General features: G+C 31.1%; 1 protein-coding gene across 1 annotated transcript; it reads left to right on the top strand.

The window, feature by feature from the left end:
• Positions 1-377: 377 nt before the first annotated feature.
• LOC107886212 (protein NBR1 homolog) lies at positions 378-4,354 on the top strand. The gene is made up of 7 exons (XM_016810083.2): positions 378-651; positions 1,278-2,377; positions 2,462-2,585; positions 2,660-2,908; positions 3,029-3,178; positions 3,272-3,922; positions 4,004-4,354. Exons 1-7 carry the CDS (start codon positions 628-630, stop codon positions 4,100-4,102), a joined length of 2,397 nt encoding a protein of 798 aa, XP_016665572.2. The 5' UTR covers positions 378-627; the 3' UTR covers positions 4,103-4,354.
• Positions 4,355-24,688: the final 20,334 nt, after the last annotated feature.

The raw sequence follows: 24,688 nt of genomic DNA, 5'->3' as shown, positions 1-24,688 counted from the left end.
TTCAATGACTAGTAGCTTTCTAAACACTACTTAAGTATTAAATTATGTCCTTTTAAGTAAAATATTATATTTGATATACTGATAATATATATTTTTAGTCTACAAACAAATCAAAAAAACTGATATATGACTTTTTGCTAATATATATTTATTATAATAGATTAATATACCCTGTTAACTCCTTAATTATGAGTTTAGTGTACCAAATATTTTGCCCCTATTAAACACTGCTCTAAGTTCCAACTCAATCCGTAGAATAGAGTCGTTTGCTTGCTTGGGGGAAAAAGATAAAAGACTGAAAAAGACGGAAAAAAAAAAGCAAAAAAGTCAATGAAATTTCTTATTGGCTAAGCTATGCGAGCCGCTATAAATAAATAAACAAACCCAAACGAAAGAGGAAAAATAATATCTTTGGATTGAAACAGAAAAAAAGAGCTTCCGCCATAAGGAAAGGAACTCCGCGGCTTCCGTTCCGTATTTACTCGGCCACTCCCTTACAAAATAGAAACAGAACCCTTCATTACCTCAAATATTCGTCTCTCTATTACTCTTTTCCTCTAGGGTTAGGGTTTTCTTTCCCGATTCACCTCTTCATTTTCTTTTCCGTTCTCTTTCTTCTGATAAGCTATGGAATCTAATCTCGTTATCAAGGTTTGTTCTTTCATCTTTTTATAACCTTTTCATCTCCCTTTCCATACACAACACTGCAGTTTCAGTATTTTATCTTATGATAAGCTCCTTTTATTCTTTTTATTTGTTTATTTTTAATATTTTCTCTGTTTCCTCGGGAAAAATGTGGCTTTTTGTTTTGTTTTGTTTTTTAATTTTTAATTCGAGGCTGATTATGTCCATCCTGATTGTTTTGCTTATTTTGATTTGTGATTGTCAAATACAGTGAAGGCCTTTTGCCTTCAAATTCTGAGTTAATTTCATGAATATCAATCATGCACATATGATAATTGTAATGTCATTTTTAGAATGAATATCAATCATGCAGTGAAGGCTTTTTGCTTTAAATTTCTAGGTTGATTTCATTGAGTGTACATCATGCATAAATGATAACTTTTTTGTCAAATTTAGAATTAATTTATGATTAACCCTAATTGTTCCTTCTGATATATTTCTATTGATTTCTTGGTTCCCTAATCATAAAATGTTACCGATACCATAATTGTAGTCAGTTGTTAGAAAAAGATGCTTTGTTTATATTTTTTATTTATTAAATTTATTTTTTAGAATTCTTATACTATATATTGTTGCAAATGTGACGGATGCAGGTTAAGTATGGAAATACTCTAAGGCGTTTCAATGCTCGAATTGTTGATGGTGAACGCCTGGATCTTAATATGACTGGACTAAGGGCAAAAATTATGGGGCTTTTCAATTTTCCTTTTGATACTGAACTTACTCTGACATATATTGATGAAGATGGGGATATTGTTACCCTTGTTGATGATGATGATTTGTGTGATGTGATGAGGCAACGCCTTAAATTCTTGAGGATTAATGTGCAACTAAATAATGACAAGCTCAATAAACCTTACACAAGATCAAGTGGTGGTTCTACTCCCTTGAGATCCCCATCTGTTCAGCCTCCATTGCCAAGCTTTAATACTGCTTCTGCTGATGCACTGAATTCTGTACCAGTGCCTCTTCGTGATGCTCTAACTGAAGTTTTCTCAAAGCTTTCCGTAGAAGTTGCTTCGAAAGCTTCATCTGCCAGTCCATTGTTGGGTGATCTTTTGGAGTCCTTGTCTAAGATGGGACAATCCTACTTGAGTCCTGCTTCCCAACCTGGAGTTGGTGCTGATTCTGGCATTCCTGTTGGATCTTCTGAGAGCCCTTCTGGACCATATGCTCCAACTGGTGTTTTACCAAAATTTACAGCTGTTGATTCAAGCTTCAAGACTGGCAAGGAAGCCAACACTGAAAACGCAGCAGATGGTGTGGATGTACCTGCTGTTTCTGATCCAGCTGCTGTTGATTTGAATGCTGACCCTCTTTATGATGCCAACCTTACTGGATATACTACCATGCCCTCTGGACCATCTGCATCGAACATTTGTGCTCATAATGACAAGAAAAACACAAAGGAGAACAATGGACGTAACAAGGGGAAGAGTGTGAGCATGGATGCATCAACTCCCTTCTTTGATACTACAAGGAAAGATTATCCTTCAAATGAATGTCCCTTCAGTGGAGTGCCTGTAGCAAATGGCCCTACTGTGCCTCCGTTTTCGTACCATCCCTTCAGTCCAAGTAAAAGGAGCTTTGTATCGACTGATGGAAATGTCTTGTTTGGTACATTCCACAAGGGAGTTCAGTGTGATGGTTGTGGGGTTCTTCCCATTACTGGACCTCGGTTCAAGTCTAAAGTGTAAGAAATGTTATTAAGCACTGATCATTCCTTCTTGGACTTGATTTTTATTGATTTTATTACTCACTGAACTTGCGAATGCAGAAAAGACAACTATGATCTCTGCAGCATCTGCTTTTCTAAAATGGGAAATGAAGCTGATTATATAAGAATGGACAAGCCTATGCATTACCGGCATCCATGGTGTTTCAGGGCATCAAATGATCATGTAATTTTCTTTTCATGTTTGCTTGTTAACTGTTCTCTACCTTTCTATGATGTGGGGTCTATTTTTATTTATAGGTTCCAAGAGTTGGCCCAGCACTCCCTCATGTCTTGAGGAATCGTGTACTAAAGTTGTCTCGGCCTAAACTAGAAAGTCACTTTATCTTGGATGTCAATGTATTGGATGGGACTGTAATGGCTCCATCTACACCATTTACAAAGATCTGGCGAATGCGCAACAATGGTACTCTGCCCTGGTATCGTGGGATGCAACTTGTCTGGATTGGGGGAGACAAGTTAACAAATGCAATCTCGGTTGATATAGACGTAAAGTGTTCGATCTTCTGCATTTATTGCAATCTGCTATATCATTTCATGTGTACTCATTAACTAAATGATTTTATTGCTGTGCTTAATTATTTGTTTCTTCCTCCCCACTTATGACAGATTCCCGCCGAAGGTGTGCCTCTTGATGGGGACCTGGACATTGCTGTTGATTTTACTGCACCAGAGTTGCCTGGTCGGTATGTTTCTTACTGGAGGATGGCATCTGAATCTGGCATTAAGTTTGGACAACGTGTTTGGGTTCTTATCCATGTAAGTCTTGTATTTTCAAAGAGGTTGATATGCTTTTAGAGCTTTAGTTTTCTCAACAGTTGAGTCACTTCTAATTACAATTTGTTAATGCAGGTCGATGCTTCCCTGAAGGATTCAAGTTGTGATAACCTTCAGGATTTTAACTTGAATTTGCCGCCTGAAAGCAGTGGCCAAAAAGACTCTCACATTGCGGATATGAATGCTGATTTTGTTACTGAGCTTTGTAGCTCTGGTGCAGGCCCCGTGCCAGTGAAGCACATGGTTACTGAACAGTCAACAAAGGAGCAGACAGTAAACAACAGTGATGTCCCAGACCCTGTTCCTACATCCTCATTCGTGAGTTATCCCATCATTGATCAAGGTGTTGTAGTACCTGTTTCCCAACCACCTATACAATCTTCATCTGAGGCATATCCCATCAGTGACCAAGGCTTTTCAGTGCCTGCTGTTCCTCAAACTCCATCTTCATCTGTGTCTTATCCTATCATTGATTTTTCAGAAGCTGCTCCTGTTGGACCCTCTCAAGTGCCAGACCCTGCAATTAGCGTGCAAGCACCTAGTCAAGGGGAGAGTGAAAATGTTGTTGAGCAGTCTCTGCTTAAGGAACTTGAAGATATGGGGTTCAAGCAGGTTGATTTGAACAAGGACATTTTGAGGAGGAATGAATATGATCTGGAGAAGTCTGTTGATGATCTTTGTGGGGTGGCTGAATGGGATCCGATACTTGAGGAGTTGCAGGAAATGGTAATTATCTGCAACTATCATGGTCATGCACTTTTTTTTTTTGGGTGATGTCGATGACATTGGGTGTTTGTGTGGGTGCAGGGTTTCTGTGATGCTGAAACGAACAAGAAGCTGCTGAAGAAGAACAACGGAAGCATCAAGGGAGTTGTCATGGATCTGTTAACAGGAGAAGGTGCTTAAATTATTAATTATGGATGATGGCTCTTGGTTTCTAGGCATTTTATTATATAAATAAATGAGTGTGCGCATCTAAACCGTGTCTTTATGAAGTAGCTGCCTTTTAATTTCTAGTCTTCTGAAGTATGCAGGGGCTAAAGAAAAGAGCTGTAAACGTTTCTGTTTATTTGAACTTTGAAGCCTAAAGGCTATAACTACTTGTGTATATATAGTTATTTACATTAAATATATATTTGTCCCATTTGTCTTGAAAAATTAAATTCAAAAAATCGAGGGAAGGTGACACTTATCTAGCCATACATCGGATCATTATAATTTTGTGAAAGGGGACGAGTTATAAGGTTTGATTTTTATTTTTATTTTTATTTTTTTGACATTTTGAGCTCCTGTTTTCAATGAATAACTCAACTGTTTAGAAACATCTACACGTTTTAAATAATAACTTTGGGCTTTTAGTAATGCTTTTGTGTTTTACAAATTACTTTGTCTTAGAGAATTTTTCATGTTTGAAGTGACGCTCTCACTTGTTAAGTAATGTTTTATTCTCCATAAATTGGTTTCTTTGAATTCTTCATTTGTTAAGCAATCATCTTAGTTTACTTTGATTAAGAGGAAGCAGTTATCAGCGAAAAGAAGACGAGAGGATGGGAAAGTGACAATTAGTTTTGTACCCTTTGATGGACCCCTCTTGCTCCCTACAAGAATAAAATGAGACTATTAATTTCCTTATAGATCATCACATTGATGATGTGCAAATAAACACTAACAAGCTCAACTAGATTTGCATACAAATGAGAAGAACTTCCTTTGGGGAGGGTGATTGGATTGCTGAGATGGATGGACCATCTCTAAATTCTCTTCACAACGTTGAAACTTTTTGGCATCGTGAACAATAGTTACCTCCCAATAGTCCGGAGCATTGTTCTTGATCCATTCTCCTATCCCTTGCTTGTCTGAACAAAACATTTACAGACATCATCTTATATCATACATACATAAATAAGGTTTTAAGTTTGACAACATGATTTAAGCTTAGGCTTTTTGGTGCTTCAACCACTTTTATGAAACAATTAATATTCAATCATGAATAATGATGTGCGGTAGTGGGTGTTTTGTTCTGAAGACGAGGGTGGCCATGTTGAGTACTGGAATGAGTTGGTGAATTGGATTGGACATGGAATTGACTCTCAATCAGCATCCTATCCACCATCAACTGTGCATGGTGATTAAGCAAGAATACATTTTTATTTCCGTTCTTACAAATTGTTAAAATCCTTTTGGTTTAAATATGTCAGGGTCTCTGTATTCTTCTTTAATCATCATTTGAGACACCCAAGTCAAGTCATCTTTTCCAATCCTTATAATTTCCATCAGCAAAGTTCTTTCTCACTTGTCCAATCTCTGCCATTTCCGGAGACATCATTGTCCGAGTTTGCTGCCGGCACTACTTTTCTTCATCTATAGACATAAAGAACGAAAAGGTAGTGAAGTGGAGGGTGAAAGAAAGAGCCAAGATAACAAGATTTCGGCGTAAGCGGATTGGAAGTGTAATAGTCATTCTTTGCTCTCAATGCCACAAAACAAAGAGAGGGACATTCCCTAATTTTAATATGTCAAGGTTGTGGATTTGGATATATATCAAATAAGTCTCTGGACAAGATAGAAATAGAATAGCACGCCACAAAACAAAACAAATAAATAATAGGACGCTTCCCTTCTAAATTTCTACATTCTAGTTAAATATTTGTTAACATTTACTTTTATTTTCAATAATTTAATCCTTTTAATAATTAAATTTAAAAAATTAGGTTTAATTGTTATTATCATTAAAGTTATTCTATTAATTTCTCTAATGTTACATTTTGTTTTTAAAAAGGTTTATATAAAAAATAGGTGCTCAAACTGTACAACTTTTCTTATTTAAGTACCTAGAGTTTTTTTTTTGTCAAAGTACATACTTGAAGTTTTATCCCATTATCACTTTAAGTATCAACCCTTAAATTAAATAATTTAGTTTTAAATATTTTTTCAATTAAAAATGCTACACATCATAATTTGATTTTTCTTCTGCCATAAACACATAATTTGATTGGTTCAATCTTTTTTTTTTAATTGGAGTCAACGTTTTAAATAATTTTTATTTAATTAAAAATGATACATATTATAATTTGATTCGTTCAGAAGGTTTTTAACGGAAGGTAACGGTTGATACCTTAAGTGGTAACAAAATAAAACTTTAGGTATCAAAAATAAGAAAAATTGCATAGTGTGGGTACCTATTTTCATATAAGCCTAAAAAAATACACTTGGTATTCATGTACTAATAAAAATAGAGTTGAAAATATTGATTAAGATTTTTTCTTAAAAAACACTTATTTGAATTCATCATGATAAAATATAATTTTTTTTCTATTGGAATAGTGTTCTTAAGAAAAGTTTACATCATTTTGAATGAAATAATTAACAATAATAACTAATCAGACTAACTAATGAATTATAGGAGAGGGATCAAATTATGTTAAAAATTAAAGTATATAGATCAAATCACAAATTTCAATTTCAACATAATTTAGGAGTCAAAATTAAAATTTGATCATTGATTTATAAAATTAAAAGAAAAAGCGACACAAACTAGTCACATGTCAATCTCAAAAAACTTAAGACATTCAATATATAACAACTTAATATTTTGTTTGCAAAGTTAATGATACTAACTATTTCGACTAATTAATAACATTATAAAAATTAATGAATCAAATTATGATAAAAGTTGATGCATATGACTTAAATCTCAAATTTAGGCATAATAAAATGATCAAAATTAGAATTTAACCAATTTTTTAAAATGTAAAAAAGGAAAAAAATAAGGAGAGAGAAAAAGTCGACATGTGCCACATTGACAACAACATGTACACTACTTATTATATATTAGCTTCTAATATCACATATATCGCATGTAATTTTATGAAATATTGTATTTTCAATTGCAATAATTAACTTAAAATATTTTTTATTTGAATTATTTAATATAATTAAAATATATTAGCTTATCAATTCAAATATTATAATAGAAATTTTTCAAATCATAATTAAAATATTTTTTTAACATACTCAACATACAATATAGTTTTACTTTTTGTGATTAATGCAAAGTAACATTATTCAAAACAATAGTTCATTAATATACTCAACTCTAATATATTAATTAAGTGATAATTAAAATGCTTAAAATTCTATTCAAGTAATAAATCTATTTTACATCAATAAAATTAACACAACTTTTTTAAAATAAAATTAGCATAAATTTTTTACCTTAATTTTTTAATTAATAATTTTAATTTTACTTATCACAAATTTTTTCTTATATTTTCTATTCAAATAATAACTCTATTTCAAAATTAGCACAATGTTTTTAACTAACAATTGTAAATTAAATTGTTTTATTTTTAACTATGTAATAATTACCACAACTTTAATTAAATTATAATTATTTTTATAGGTATAATTATAGTTTAAATTGAATTTAATAATATGATGGAAAATAAATAATATTCTCATCAATTCAAAAGTTTTTCCAAATTTGTGCTTTTATATATACTAACTTCTAAGGTCACATCATTTAATATTTAAGTAATTTTTTAAATATTGTATTTTTAATTTCAATAATTAGCATAAAATAATATTTCTTAATTCAGTTATGAAATATAATTAAAATATATTACCTTTTCAATTCAAATACTATAATATAAAATTTTAAATAATAATTAAAGCATCTTTAGCTTTTCTTTTTTGCTAGAAAGCTTTTTTTAACATATTCAAAATACAATTTTATTTTATTTTATTTTATTTAATTAATGCAAAGTAATATTATTTAAAATAATAACTAACTAGCATAATTAACTCTAATATTAATTAAGTAATTATTAAGATGTTTAGAATTCTATTTAAGTAATAACTCCATTTTACATCAATAAAATTAGCACAACTTTTGTTTAAGTAAAAAATTTTAAACTAATAATTGTAAATTATAATTATAATTATAATATCACAACTTTTTTTCTATAGTTTATGTTTAGAGTTCTATATAATTCTATTTTAAAATTAGCATACTAAAAATTATAATTTTAATTAGTTTTAAATGTGTACTTCTATTAAATTATAATTATTTTAAATGTATAATTATCATTAATTTTATTTTATTTCAATTTTTTTAACTAATAGTTCTAAATTAAATATTATAATTATTTTTAAATGTGAATTTAGTAATTTTATGAAAAATAAATTATATGCTTGTGAGTTCAAAAAATTTTCCAAACTTTAAACATATAAAAATATTAATAGACATACACTCTTTTACAATCATGCAAATGTTGAAACTTTTCTTGGATTTATAGAAAAATTCACAATTAAGTAAAATTCAATTCTACAAATGTAGAATTCTAATATACATATTTTTTAGTATATATGATTTATGTATGGTTTGTGTCAATAAAGTTTTAAAATTTATTATTTAACCATGTAGCGTGGTGTTGCTCACTTCATCCTTTAATTATATGAAGTTCGGGCTTCGATCATTGTCCCTATAAATAGAGCACATTTCATGGAAAGTTGTTTACCTCCTTGGAGAGTACTAGTAACAAGGGGATTAATCACGGCTACAGGCGTCCGGCGGTGGATACCCTAGTTTCAACTGTAGGGAATTAACCCGTATATGCAATGAATAAGTAAACATAATAAAATCAAGAAGATTAAACACGTAAATTTTACATGGAAAACCTCCTTAAAAGAGGATAAAAATGTAACGACCTGAATTTTACCGTTACCGAAAAAGTGTATTTTCAGGTCTCCGTTTCTGAAAAACGGATTCTTAAATATTTATTAAAAATATTTACGAAGTAAAATGAGTGGTTAATTAGAGTTTAATTAAGTGAATTTAATTTAATTAAGAGTAATTAAGAAAAAGGACTAAATTGAATAAGGGGTAAAAGTTGAATTATAGATTAAAAGAAAATAAAAAGGACTAAAAGGGCAATTATACAAAAAGTATAAATTGAGGCGGTTTATCGTGAAAAAAATCTAAGATTTTTTTTATGTTTAGTATATTATTATATTATTATATTATTATATAATAAAGATATTTTATGTTTTAAATATATTATATTATATTATATTATATTATATTATATAAACTAAAGAAGAAAATGAAAGGAAATAGAAACAGAATGAAACGAAACAGAGAGCAGGGGAGAAAAAGAAAGAAAGAAAGGGAGAAAAGAGAAAATTTAAGGTTTGAAGCTTTAAGCTTTAATAGGTAAGTCAATCAAGCCATTTTTACTTAATTTTGATGTTTTAGAAGTTTTAGAACAAAGTTTTGATGAAATTAAGTTGATATTTTAAAAGTTATTAGATTTCTAGATATTGTCCATGTTAAATAAAATGATGAATTAAGGGCTAAATTGATAGAAATTCAAGTTAGAAATGATATAAGGATTGAATTGTAAAGTGATTCATAAGTTTTATGCTTTAAGGACTAAATTGAAAGAATTTCGAAATTATGGTTTTATGATGAAAAATAGATAATTATGTCTAAGTTTGGTTAAAAATTGAGTAGAAATAAAGTATGAATTAAGATAGAAAAGTAAGTGAATTTAGTTAGAATTAAATTGAAATTAAAGTAAATCAACATTTTGTACTAAGACTATTTTGGATAGCAGCAGTAGTCTAAAGTTTGAAAAATCACCAAAAATTGTAGAAATTGAATTAGAGGATGAGTAAAATATTGAATTAAAGATTATTGAGTCTAGTTTCTTATAGAAGAAACAATATAAGCAATTGAATTGTAAATTATGAGATATAATGAATTTTGTGAGACAAGGTCAGAATGAATTCGGGTTCCCCTGTTCTGACTTTGGAAAATCACCAAAAATTGAAGAAAAATAATTAGAGGCTTAAAGTTATATGTTTAGAATCCCTAATGAGTCTATTTTCAGGAGAAATCAACGGGAATAGGGGTGAATTTTTAGTGAAGAAGGGACGAAACTGTCAGACAGTAGAATAGGGGTGAATTTAAAGAATAAACTGTACTTAATGGCTAAACCAAAAATTCCGAAAATTTTATTGTAAGAAGATTTGTGAGTCTAGTTTCAGGAAAAATTAGCGGATCTTAATTTAGAATTCTGTAACTCAAGATATGAATTAGTAATGTATTAATGATTATGAATTGTATTAATTTCGTAGTCAATGTGTTACCGGAAATCTCGGCTACGAAAGGACAAGACAAAGTCAACGGGAGTTAGCTCGAAAATTACGGTTTGTATTTCTATAATCCGAAATTAGTTATTATTTGTTATATTTATATACATATGGCAATTTTTAGTATTAGAATTATGATGTTTTACAATTGGAATGGATTGATTTTGGTATGCAATGAATTTATTGAATTTATATTGATTGAAATTATTTTGATTGAATTTATATTGATTGAATTATATAATATATATGACTTATGTAGAAATTTGAATATTGAATGAATGTTATATTGAAAAATATATTGATTGGAAATATGAGGAAATTGATATGAATATATGAGATTGTGATATTTGAATATTTGGTATTGAAAAGTAAATTGAATTGTATTGAATTATGAATTAATGTGCATAATTGAAATATATTTGTTGAATTGAATGAAATTGTATGAATTGTGAAAATGGGTAAATATGTGTAATTATCGGAATGAGATATTGATGAAAGAATTATTAAATTGAGAAAGTGAATGAAATACCCTATTAACTAGTTGGGCTGAGTCAGATATAATTGGCATGCCATAGGATCTGGAAGTGTACGGGATTTGTCGGCTTTATCGATCAGGCACTTTATGTGTCGTATTTCAGGCACCTCGTGTGTCGTATCAGGCACCTCGTGTGTCGTTTTAGGCACTTTATGTGTCGTATACTGACCAGGTACTATGTACCGTTTTAGGCACAATGTGCCGTACTGGTGTGTTTGGATTGGAATCCGTGTATCCGTCAAAGTCCGGGTTTGTTAATAGGGGTAAATAAGTGAAAGATAGATCGAATAAATTTGATTGATCAAGCTATTGAAATGAAACGAGAAATTGAATTGAGAATTGAAAATTTAGATATGAAATCGAAAATATGAACCAAAGGTTCATGAAATGATTGGAGTTCGAATTGATGATATATGATGCCACTTGATGAATTGAAATGTGATTTGAGATATATGAATCGTATGTATATACTGAAAGCTATCAGGGATAGTAAGTTGATATGATATAAATGAAATTGACTGTTATTGAAATGAATTAAAATGGAATATGATTGATAAGTGTATAGTTGAATATAGTTTAATGATATTGAATTGTGAGTAAATTAATGAAAGCTATACCGAGTAGTAAGTGAAAGAATGGAGTAAATAATAATGGATTTAGTAAAGAATTGAACAATTATGTTATTGTGTTTATTATATGATTTGTATAAAATTTATATGGTAAGTAGTTGAAATTTATCTATGAATAAATAATTGAATAATTTTAATTGTTATTATGATATTAAGTATTTGTTATATTATTAATTGTTCGGATTATAGAAATACCACTGAGTATACCATACTCAGCGTACGGTTTGTTTCCGTGCGCAGGTTAAGTAAAGATAGTACGTTGAATCAGCATCCCAAGACGATCCCGAATTCATTAAGGTAAAGTATGTTGAGTATTGATAATGGCATGTACCAAGGATGTTTAATGAGAGTCATTTAGGTTGTAAAAGTATTGATCAAATGAGTAAATTATGGTTGGCAATGGTATGTAGTATGAATTTTGAAATTTACTAAAAATTCGTAGTGATTCTAAATTAGTCTCGAATTGAATTTACTGTTCATATTGGACCGCGAGGGCCCATTAAAGGGACAACATCTTAAAACTAGGATGTGTGTGAATATTTATTTTAATTAATGACCGAAATTGGATTGTATTGACTGGTAATGTCTCGTAACCCTGTTCCGGTGACGGTATAGGGTTAGGGGACGTTACAAAAAAACCCCGAGTAAAAGGAAATTTCAATGTAATAAAGGAGAGTACAAAAGGTTGAGAGAATTAAAGGAAAACCCGAAGCCCCAAAAACAAAACCTTTAAAACAAAGAACAAAATACTCTCAATCTAAATATTTTTGTTGTTGTTTAAACCTAGAGTAACTATGGCCTATTTATAGGATGAGATTCGTAACATATATGACTACAACAACCATAGGATAATAAAAAATTAAATAGAAAACTAAACACAGAGTTTAACCGAAAGAAGGAAGCCAAGAAAACTTAGACTGCACATCACCAAGTCGTGACGTGGCTTGATGTGTCGTTGGGACATGAAGGACCATTACATTGTCAGGATAAAGTTTTGTTGCTTATCGGGATGAGATGACCATCGCGCCATCTCGATAAATGAGTGCTGCTCGTCGGGATGTCATGTACTGTTTGGTCAAAATAAGAGGCATTCTCCTATAAATCTCCACCTTGACTCATATTTAGACTAAACTCCCTTGCCAAGCCCTATTATAGGCCTAACTGATTCTTTATCGGATACTTACCAAGTCCAAGCAATGCTTGAACTTTGAAACTAGAAGACTCTTTGTCAACATGTCGGTCGAATTGTGTTCTGTGCCAATTTTAAGAATTTGAACATCCCCTTGAATGATCACCTTTCGAACAAAGTGATAACTAATGTCTATGTGCTTCGTTCTCTCATGATGCATTTGATCTTTGGTGAGTTGTACGTCACTTTGACTGTCACAATATACGACAATTGCCCCTTTTTCACTTACCAATTCACTAATCAGGCCCCTTAACCAAATTATTTCTTTTACTGCTTCAGTAATTGCCATGTATTTTGCTTCAGTAGTCGACAAAGCCACTGTAGCTTGAAGTATAACTTTCTAGCTAATGGCACAATTCTCAAAAGCAAATAGGCAACATGTGAGAGACCTTTTTCTATTTAAGTCTCTTGCATAATCAGAACTAACATATCCGACTAAACCCTTTTAAATTCTTCTGAACTCTAAACACATGTTAGAAGTACCTCGCAAATATCTGAAAATCCATTTAACTACATGCCAGTGTGACTTACTGGGATTGGCTATGTATCGACTAACAATGCTAACAACATATGAAATATCAAGACGAGTGCATACTATTACATACATCAAACTTCCAACTACGCTTGAGTAAGGTACTTTTGACATTTACTTTTCATCTTTTTTATTTTATGGGGAATCTAAATTTGAGAGTTTAAAGTGTGCAGCTAAAGAAGTACTTATTGATTTTGGATTTTTCATCTCAAATCACTCAAGTATCTTTACAATGTACCTTTTTTGCGATAAAAATAATTTCCCAAAATGTCTATCTCTCTAAATTTCTATCCCTAAAATTTTCTTTGCTGCACATTAATCCTTCATCTCAAACTTAGAGTTAAGCATGGTTTTAAGACGATCAATTTCAAATGGAATCTTAGTTGCAATCAACATATCATCAACATAAAGCAACAAATATACAAAAGAACCATCATCAAGACATTGTAGGTAAACACAATTGTCATACTTACTTCGAGAAAAACCAATACTCAACATGAATGAGTTGAACTTTTTATACCACTACCAAGGAGACTGCTTTAAACCGTACAAAAACTTTTGTAAGAGACAAACATGATCTTCTTTACCTTCAAATTTGAAGCCTTCTGATTGTTGCATGTAGATGTCCCCCTCAATATCACTATGAAAGAAAGTAGTCTTCACATCTAACTGCTCTAATTTAAGATTGTTTGGTGCCACAAGAGCCAAAAGCATCCGAATAGACGTATGTTTCACAATGGGAGAGAAAACATCATGAAAAAAAATTTACTCTACCAGATTAGGGTTACAGGATGTTACGATAAATAAACAATCAAGAATATGCAAGTTCAATCCAAAAATTCAATTTAATCATTCATTAATAGATAAACATTCATAACCATACTATTCATATAAAATGAGACTTAAATTGAGGTTCTAAAACTCTAAAATCAATTTGGAAACAAGTAGGGACTAATTTGAAACAAAACAGAAGAGTAACGTAAAAACAAAAAACATGGGTCACATGGTTGTGTGGTCAGACCGTGTGATAGGTTTAGTTAGTGTGTGATATGGGACATAGCCGTGTTGTTCAACCATGTGTGAGGACTAAAATCGTGTGGAAAGAGACACACGGCCGTGTCTTCCAATCATGCAACTAATTGTTGTCGTGTGCGCAAAATGAAAACAAAAATTACACAGACCACACAATCGTGCCAATAACCCATGTATGGCACACGGCCGTATGTCAGGCCATGTCTCGGCCCATGTGACCTGAAATGTATCTTCAATAACAAGTCAAACTTTTCATGCTTACTTAACCTACAGTGTGCCATTTACCAATCATTCAACCTATTCAAATTACACCAAAAACATACCAAAACATGCCATTTGCCTAGTTCTAACCAATATGCCATAGGGTATCATCACAAACAATAATAATCTCAACTAACAGCCAAAGTTATTTCCTAATTAATTCAAGCTTGCCTAATAATGTTATACAAAGTGTCAAATGACCAAATAAACATTTTTAAAATCTACCGAAAAATAGTTGGATAGTGTGATCTTTAATTTTATCTGATTGCCCAGTTCCACAAAATGATATCTACAAGAAAATAGGAAAGAACAACACGAGTAAGCTTTAAGAAGCTTAGTAAGTTCACAGGTTGAAACGATATAACTTACCAAATTTATAGCTTAATAATTAGCAAACTCTTTAACTAATATTAACTCTATCAACCACAAAAATTCAATAGGTGAAGATCATATAAATGATTCATTTGATCATCTTATTTGTACGATATCAACATTACCAAGTCATGATATAATATCAGAAATCATGAAAATGTATACAAGTCATTAACAAGGCATCATAACCAAATATCAATTACATATCATAACCATGTCATTTAATCGTTGAAAATTTTTCTGATGAATGATATAAACAGATACGGATACACGGTTATCCACCCAAGACATGCCAAAATACTCAACCAAGCCAACCCAACCAAGAACATGTCTGAGCACTAAGTGCCTAACTCGAAGGCTAACATCTCTCCAGAAACATGCCTGGGCACCAAGTGCTAAGCCCAAAGGCTTTACATCCACCCCTAGAAACATGACAGAATCATTGTAAATATAACTCAGCAAACCGCAACAAATGTTGGAGTTCTATATATTTAATGTATAATAACAAATCAAGAATCATCATCTCAGCATAAGTCAATCTAGTACAGTGCGTAAATAACTTATTTGCATGTCAATTGTATCCTATCCTATGTTCATCAAGGCTCGATACATGTTTCAATATAACAATTTACATTTCAATCCACTTCTAACCTTATAATAATTACAACATTTAACACTCAAAATATATATTGAATTCAATAAAACATAATTAACATACACAAAACAATACTGTATGAACTTACTAGGTCTAAACTGCAGATATAGTAATATCATAAACTAGTTAGCAATTTTCATTTTTCCATGATTTTCTAACGGTTTTTGATCTATACAATGATTTAATTCAATTATCAGTCCCAAATACTTTATAATAATTCATTTAATGCATATGACTTCTTTATTGACATTGTACTTTATTCAATTTAGTCCCTAAAATTGAAACAAACTTAATTTTACAATTAATTTGTAAAATCATATTGCCGAATTCCTAATCATTCATAATCAGCCCTCTAATGTTGAAATTTTACAGGAAAACCATGCCAATTTAACATTTTTTAGTTTAGTCCTTAAACTTAAAAACTATACAAAATCTTTTTGCAAAATAGTCATAATTCATCATCAAACTTCAAATGAAACCATTAACAACTAAAAAGCCTCAAAAACATCAATGACAAGTTTTCAAAACTTTGACAGAATCACAAATTAGTCCTTAGCCTAGATAAATTAAGTTACAATGATCTCAAAAACATAAAATTCATGAAAAATTGACTAATGAAACATTTACATGCAAGGACAAAACTAATCGAATGCTTCAAGCTTTTCCTTCCACGGTTTCAGTCACAAAATGAAAAGAAGAAGAAGGGTGTTTTGTTTGTTTTTGTTTTATTATTTTTAATTACTTTAACCTTAAATTTTAATTAACATTTTTAATTATAAAACTTAATTAATAAGCACATGACCAACCATTAACATGCATCATGGTATAATTACTACATAAATCATCCTACTTTAATTATTTAAGCCATTTAGTTAAGAAAATCAATCAGAAGTAATTTTTGTAACTTTTATTATTTAGCCCTTTTTTCTTTAATTAGCTATCAAATCACTAAAATTTTCAGGCCAAACTTCAATATACTTATATAGTAACTCCGTAAATATTTTTATTTACGGGCTCGGTTTACAAAAACGAAGTCCTAATACCTCATTTTCTAAAACCACTTGACTTTAGGAATAACCTACTTGTACTTAACTATTCATTCAAATAGCAAAAATTATCAGTTTAAAATTTAATATGACACAAATGACCTTGTTAATATTAATTGTTTAATATTTACGGGCTCACCATCAGATTCGTGGTCTCGAAACCACTATTTCTGACACCACTGAAAAATAAGTTGTTATAAGAAATCTCCACTAGTTATGTTAAGTGGGAGGCTTTGATACCAATTATCGACCTCAAAGCAGTTTCCAATTAACAAGCTAAATATTAAAAGAAGTGACTGCAAAAGTTGGCACTTCCCCAAGCAATACAAAAACACATAGTAAATAGGGGACAACAAAGTTTATTTATGTAGTTTAGTTTTCTTACATCTATGAAGCCTAGCCTAGTGAGAAAATTCCACTATCTTCAAACAATTACAACCAATGATCCTAATCTATCAGACCTAGTGATAATTCCTCATTCTTGCACCTTTGAAGACTAGACCTCTCACCACTAAGTTCTCCTTTTGAGAACTTAATTTGTAAAATCCCAACACAAGTTTTAAAATCTCAAATACGCTTTCAAAAGTAATGTTCCTCACTTGCATAGATAAGTGCTCTCAATAATCAGTACATTAACCTATACAAACCTCTCAATTATATAAAGTTTTTTAAGACTTGCTAACATAATGAAGATCAATCATAATCCCTTTAATAGCTAAATTAGTTTAATACAATATAATAATAACAATCAAGGTAAACATGGACTATTGAAAGATATGTCTTCAATGTTTTGATCTGTTCCAACTTCTTTGATCTAAAGAATTTAATATACCTGATTCGATCTAATTTGATTCTCCAAATAAATTTCTGCAAGCGATATGATTTTCATTGATAGGTTAAATATAATCCACGATCTTAGCTTAGGCCAAAGATATGGTTCAATAAACTGTCAATCTCTTAAATATAAAGCACATTTTAATCCATCCATATTTTTCAATAAACACTTCTTCACCAAAGAAAAATTAGAAGCCTAAAAAATAGTAATAAATATACAAAGAAAATCATAAATATAATAAAGAGAAATTTATATGCAACATCATAATATTTTTACACTTCTAAAAGAAAATTAAATATTTAAATCAATTAAAATCCTCATATTAAATAAAAGTAATCATATATATATTTATCTCAAGTGTTTTATCAGTTGTTGTCATGGATCAACTAGACACCAACTCAATTATGAAATTATTAAAATACTCTTCCGTATACAAATTAAGATATATTTTAATGAAAGTGTTTTTGTCTTATTTTATATAATAAATCAATAAAAACTTATCATAATGAGATTTGAATCTAAAACACCATACATGATAAATAATTAACTTTATTATAACTAAAACATCAAATATTTTTTATGTGAATTTTTAATAAATATATTTCGTACATAATTTTTCCATCCACATTGTTATTTTATTATATAAATCTAGTATTAATTAAATGTTTGACACCCTTTTGACACTTGAAAGATTAGGGCTCAAACCTCTTTTTGTCATTCTTCTCCTCCAATTAGTAATATGTACCGAAAATAAGCATTTGGAAATTATTTTCAAATACATTGTTAGAATTAAGTGACCCAAATTCTTATTTAAATAAAATATGATGGAAAATAAAATAAAAGTAAAATCCATATAGAACTAGACTTCTTTTATTTTATTTTAGAATAAGGTTTTTAAACCTTATTAAACTCCATCTATTTTATATTGATTAGGATAAGGTGTTTCAATCCTATTAGAATATGGCTTTGCAAGCCTATAAATAGACATAGTCTATTCCTCTTGTATTTGATTCAAATTTTTCGACATAGTGAATTTTCTTCTCCTCTGCCCGTGGTTTTTTCCCGAAAGGGTTTCCACGTAAAATTTGTGTGTTCTTTATTTTATTTTATTTTATTTTATTTTTCACAAATTGGTATCAGAGCTTCTGGGTTATTCATCTCGATCACGGTAATGGCGTCTTTGAAGTATGAAATTCCGTTTTTGGATCGCAACACCAGATTTGCGTTGTGGCAAATTAAGATGCAAGCAGTTCTTGCACAGATGGATCTGGAGGATGCCCTGCTAGGGATAGATAAGATGCCTTCGACATTAACAGATAAAGAGAAGAAGCGTAAGGATCGAAAGGCATTAGGACAATTACATCTGCATTTATCCAACGAAATTTTGCAGGATGTGATGAAAGAAAAAACTGCCGCTGCATTATGGAAGAGGCTAGAACAAATATGTATGTCGAAAACTCTAACAAGCAAGTTGCATATGAAGTAGCGTCTTTATGCTCATCGTTTGGAGGAAGGTGCGTCTGTACACGAACACTTAACAGTGTTTAAAGAAATTCTCTCAAACTTGGAGGCCATGGAGGTTCAGTATGATAAGGAAGATCTAGGGTTGATTCTCCTTTGTTCGTTGCCCCCGTCTTATTCAACCTTTAGAGACACGATTTTATATAGCCGCGAGTCTCTCACAGTTGATGAGGTTTATGATTCTTTAACCTCATATGATAAGATGAAGCATCTTGTGGTTAAACCCGACTCTTAGGGAGAGGGTCTCATTATTCGTGGGAGACAAGATCGGAATGCTGATGATGATCGTGGTAGGACACAGGAACAGAATCCTCGTGGTAAATCTAAGGGTAGATCGAAGTCTTCAAACAGAGGTAAAACTTGTAACTTCTGCAAGAAGAAAGGGCACATTAAATCTGAGTGCTATAAGCTACAAAATAAGATTAAAACGGAGGCTGCGAATCAAAAGGGAAAACAACTAGAAAATTCTGGAGAAGCTGATGTTGTAGAAGACTACAGCGATGGTGAACTTCTAGTCGCTTCTGTCAATGATTCTAAAGTAAGCGAGGAGTGGATACTTGATTCAGGCTGCACCTTCCACATGAGTCCCAATCGGGATTGGTTTACAACTTACAAAACAGTATCTGAAGGTGTTGTTTTGATGGGAAATAATGCTTCGTGTAAAATCGCAGGTGTTGGAACAATTAAAGTTAAGATGTTTGATGGAGTTGTCAGAACACTTAGTGACGTGCGGCATGTTCCAGAATTGAAAAGAAATTTAATTTCTTTGAGTACTCTTGATTCAAAAGGGTACAGATACACAGCTGAAAGTGGGGTTTTAAAGATTTCCAAAGGGTTCCTTGTTGTGATGAAAGGGCAGAAAAAGATTGCCAAGTTATATGTTTTACAGGGTTCTACTGTTACTGGTGATGCAGCTGTTGCTTCCTCTTTCTTGTCAGATGATGATATTACTAAACTTTGGCATATGCGCCTAGGGCATATGAGTGAGAATGGCATGGCAGAATTAAGCAAAAGAGGACTTCTTAACGGGCAAGGAATTTGCAAACTGAATTTCTGTGAGCACTGTGTTTTTGGGAAGCAAAAGAGAGTTCGATTCACTAGAGGAATCCATAACACGAAGGGAACGTTGGAGTATATTCATTCTGATCTGTAGGGGCCATCCATAGTGTCTTCGAGAGGTAGAGCTAATTATATGCTAACCTTTATTGATGATTTTTCCAGAAAAGTTTGGGCGTTTTTTTTGAAGCATAAAAGCGATGTGTTTTCCGCATTTAAGTCTTGGAAAATTATGATTGAAAAAAAGAAGGGAAAACAGATAAAATACCTCTGTACAGACAATGGCTTAGAGTTTTGTTCTGATGAGTTTAATAGATTGTGCAAGTCAGAAGGGATCATGAGACACTTGACAGTTCGTCATACTCCACAGCAAAACGGCGTTGCAGAACGAATGAACAGAACGATCATGGAGAAGGTTCGATGTATGTTGTCAAATTCCAATTTACCGAAGGCATTTTGGGCAGAAGCGACCTCTACTGCATGTTTTTTGATCAACCGATCTCCATCCGTTGCCATCGAGAAAAAGACTCCACAAGAGGTATGGTCTGGTAATCCTGCTAATTATTCTGATTTAAAGATTTTTGGGTGTCCTGCGTATGCTCATGTTGATAATGGAAAATTGGAACTGAGATCTATTAAATGCATTTTTCTTGGTTATAAAGCTGGTGTAAAAGGGTATAAGTTATGGTGTCCTGAAAGTAGAAAAGTTGTGATTAGCAAAAATGTTGTTTTTGATGAAACTGCTATGCTACCTAACTTATCTCTTAAAGACTCTTCCAATAAAGAAAATCAAAAGCAGGTGGAGCATCAGATTAATACAGAGTCAACTCCTCAAGCCAGAACAAAAATTGAGAATAGAGTTGCTTCTTCACCACAATACTCTATCGCCAAAAACATAACTAGAAGAGAAATTAAACCTCTAAAGAAGTATGCTGAGGTTGATCTAGTTGCTTATGCTTTAAATGTGGCTGAAGATATAGATGCGAATCAAGAGCCATCTAATTATTCTGAGGCGGTTGGCTGTGAAGACTCAGAAAAGTGGATGTTTGCTATGCAAGAAGAGAGGGAATCACTCCACAAAAATAGAACATGGGACCTTGTGAAACTTCCTAAAGGTAAAAAGGTTGTTCATTGTAAGTGGGTGTTTAAAAAGAAAGAAGGGACTCTAGGAGTTGAAGAACCCAGATATAAAGCAAGGCTTGTTGCAAAGGGTTATAGTCAAATTCCAGGAGTGGACTTCACAGATGTGTTCTCTCCAGTTGTTAAGCATAGTTCGATTCGAGCTTTGCTTGGTATTGAGGAAGATATTTACATGCAACAACCAGAGGGTTTTATAATCTCAGAAAAAGAGGACTATGTTTGCTTGCTGAGAAAGTCCTTTTACGGTTTGAAACAGTAACCAAGACAGTGGTACAAGAGGTTTGATTCCTTTATGACTTCTCATGATTTCAAAAGAAGTAGTTTAGACAGTTGTGTTTACTTTAAGAAAAACAGTGATGGTTCTTTTGTGTATCTACTTCTTTATGTTGATGACATGTTGATAGCAGCAAAAGATAAAGGAGAGATAAGAAAGGTTAAAGCCCAACTAAGTGAAGAATTTGAGATGAAAGATTTAGGACCAGCAAAGAAGATACTTGGTATGGAGATTCTCAGAGATAGAAAAGCAAGTAAATTGTACCTAAGTCAGAAGGGGTACATTGAGAAAGTTTTTTGCAGGTTCAATATGCAGAGTGCTAAGCCTGTTAGTACTCCTTTAGCAGCCCATTTCAGACTTTCATCGGCCTTGTCTCCTCAATCAGATGATGAGATTGAGTACATGTCACATGTTTCATACTCTAGTGCAGTGGGATCTCTCATGTATGCTATGGTTTGTTCACGTCCAGATTTATCATATGCAGCCAGTGCAGTTAGCAGATATATGGAAAATCCTGGTAAAGAACATTGGAAAGCAGTTTAGTGGATTTTAAGATACTTACGAGGCACTACTGATGTTTGCTTACAGTTTGGAAGAATTAAAGATGGAGCTATAGGGTATGTTGATGCTGATTTTGCTGGAGACCTTGATAGAAGAAGATCTCTCACAGGTTACGTCATTACAATCGGAGGTTGTGCAATTAGTTGGAAAGCCACTTTGCAAACTACAGTCGTTTTGTCTACCACTGAAGCTGAGTACATGGCGATTACTGAGGCTTGTAAAGAAGCTATTTGGTTGAAGGGACTATTTAGTGAACTCAATGAAGACCTTCAAATCAACACAGTATTTTGTGACAGTCAGAGTGCCATCTTTCTTACAAAATAACAAATGTTTCATGAGAGAACAAAACACATTGATATTCGGTATCATTTTGTTCGTGATATTATTGCTCGTGGTGATATTATCGTGAACAAAATTAGTACTCATGAAAATCTTGCAGATATGATGACTAAGTCACTTCCTATAACCAAGTTTGAGCATTGCTTAGACTTGGTTGGTGTTCATTGTTGAAGTTAAACCCTTAAGGGGTTTTATGGAAGAGGTGGAGAACTTGTTTATTGAAAGTTCGCGATGAAGAACTTGTTCATTGAGAATTTGTGTCAAGGTGGAGATTGTTAGAATTAAGTGACCCAAATTCTTATTTAAATAAAATACGATGGAAAATAAAATAAAAGTAAAATCCATATAGAACTAGACTTCTTTTATTTTATTTTAGAATAAGGTTTTTAAACCTTATTAAACTCCATCTATTTGATATTGATTAGGATAAGGTGTTTCAATCCTATTAGAATATGGCTTTGCAAGCCTATAAATAGACATAGTCTATTCCTCTTGTATTTGATTCAAATTTTTTGACATAGTGAATTTTCTTCTCTTCTGCCCGTGGTTTTTTCCCGAAAGGGTTTCCACGTAAAATTTGTGTGTTCTTTATTTTATTTTATTTATTTTATTTTATTTTTCACATAAATTGTTGAGTGTTTTTCTCTATCTTCTTTAGATGGTAAGGTTGTATATTCATATGATATGGTTATTGTTTATTGATGTGATATCCTAGGTAGGTTCCATGCATGTCAACATGTACTCTACTCTAGACTTAACATGTAACGACCCGAATTTTATGGTTATCGAAAAAGTGTATTTTCGGGTCTCCGTTTCTGAAAAATGGATTCGAAAATATTTATTAGAAATATTTATGAAGTTAATTGTGAGGCTTGTTGTGTGTCTAATTAGGCTTTAATTAAGTGAATTTAGCTTAATTAAGAGAAATTAGGAAAAATGATTAAATTGAATAAAGGGTAAAAGTTTAATTATAGATTAAAGAAAAATTTAAGGGGCTAAATAAACAATTAGACTAATTGCTTAGAATGAGGCAGTTAATGAGTATAAAAATCTTGAGGTTTTGTTATTAATCTATTATTATAATAATTATTATTAATTATTATCATGGTTTTCTATTTAAATATTATTATTAATATTATTGTATTATGAAATAAAATAAATTAAGACAAGTGTATGATAATAAGATGGTACAAGTGTAATAATGTATATACATTCACTTGTATTATAATTATTTATTTACTTAAAATTTAAGTTAAAAGATATTTATTAATTAAATAATTATATTATAAGATTTTTGTATGATAAAAAATAAAAGAAAGACAAATGGATGGTTATGATTATATAAAAATGTAAAAATATTTATATGTACAATTGTGATATATGTATTTGTTATTAAATAGATATTTATTATAATTATTAGTTTTATATTAAATTATTAAATTAATATTAAATTATATTGTTATTATAATGTATTATTATTAATAATATTATTAACTAATATATAGATAAACTAAAGTAAAATAAAAATGAAACAAAACAAAGAAAGAAACATAATAGGTTGAAACGAACAGGGGAGAAAAGATGAAAAGAAAAGAGAAGGGAGAAATAGGGATTTTAAAGCTTGGAACTTAAATAGGTAAGTCAATTAAGTCTTTTTCTTTTAATTTTGATGTTTTTGAAGTTTTAAAAGAAGGTTTTGATAAAATTAAGTTAATATTTTAGAAGTTCATAGGTTTTCAAATATAGTTCATGTTGAACAAAATGATGAATTAGGGGTTTAATTGATAGAAATTTTAGTTAGAATTGACTAAAGGATTAAATTGCAAAAGAAGCTATTAGTTTTACATAGTAGGGACTAAATTGCAAGAAGTTTTAGATTAGGGTTTTATGATGAAATTTAGATAGTTATGTCTAAGTTTGGTTGAAAATTGAGTAGAAACAAGGTATGAATTGAGATGGAAAAGTAGGTGAATTTAGTTAAGATTAAAATTGAAATTAAAGCAGAAATTGAATAAGAAATTTAAATATTAAATGTAAATTAGTATTGTATTAACGATTATGAAAATTGTTTTAATTTTCGTAGTTAACGTTGTGCCGAAAAACCTTGGCTAAGGAAGGAAAATGCAAAGTCAACGAGGGTTAGCTCGAAAATTACGGTTGGAAATTACGGTTTGTATTTCTATAATTCGAACTTAATATTTAATAGTTGAAATTATTATTTATTATGTATGGTAAGTGCATTGAAATGATTATTTGAATTGGAGTGAACATTGGTTGAAATTGAAAAGTGAATTTAATTTTTAATGGTTGTATTTTGATTAAATGTTATGGTAAGTAATTAAGGTGAGAATTATTTGTAT

This window comes from Gossypium hirsutum, chromosome A03 (assembly GCF_007990345.1).
Source record: "Gossypium hirsutum isolate 1008001.06 chromosome A03, Gossypium_hirsutum_v2.1, whole genome shotgun sequence".
NCBI classification, from domain to species: Eukaryota; Viridiplantae; Streptophyta; class Magnoliopsida; order Malvales; family Malvaceae; genus Gossypium; species Gossypium hirsutum.
This window is presented reverse-complemented; position numbering and strand designations above follow the sequence as displayed.

Excerpts from the sequence above, each read along its gene's own strand:
- LOC107886212 (XM_016810083.2), top strand. The coding sequence starts at position 628 with ATGGAATCTAATCTCGTTATCAAG. Across the intron at positions 2,909-3,028 it reads CAATCTCGGTTGATATAGAC|ATTCCCGCCGAAGGTGTGCC; the intron begins GTAAAGTGTTCG and ends CACTTATGACAG. Across the intron at positions 3,179-3,271 it reads GTGTTTGGGTTCTTATCCAT|GTCGATGCTTCCCTGAAGGA; the intron begins GTAAGTCTTGTA and ends TTGTTAATGCAG.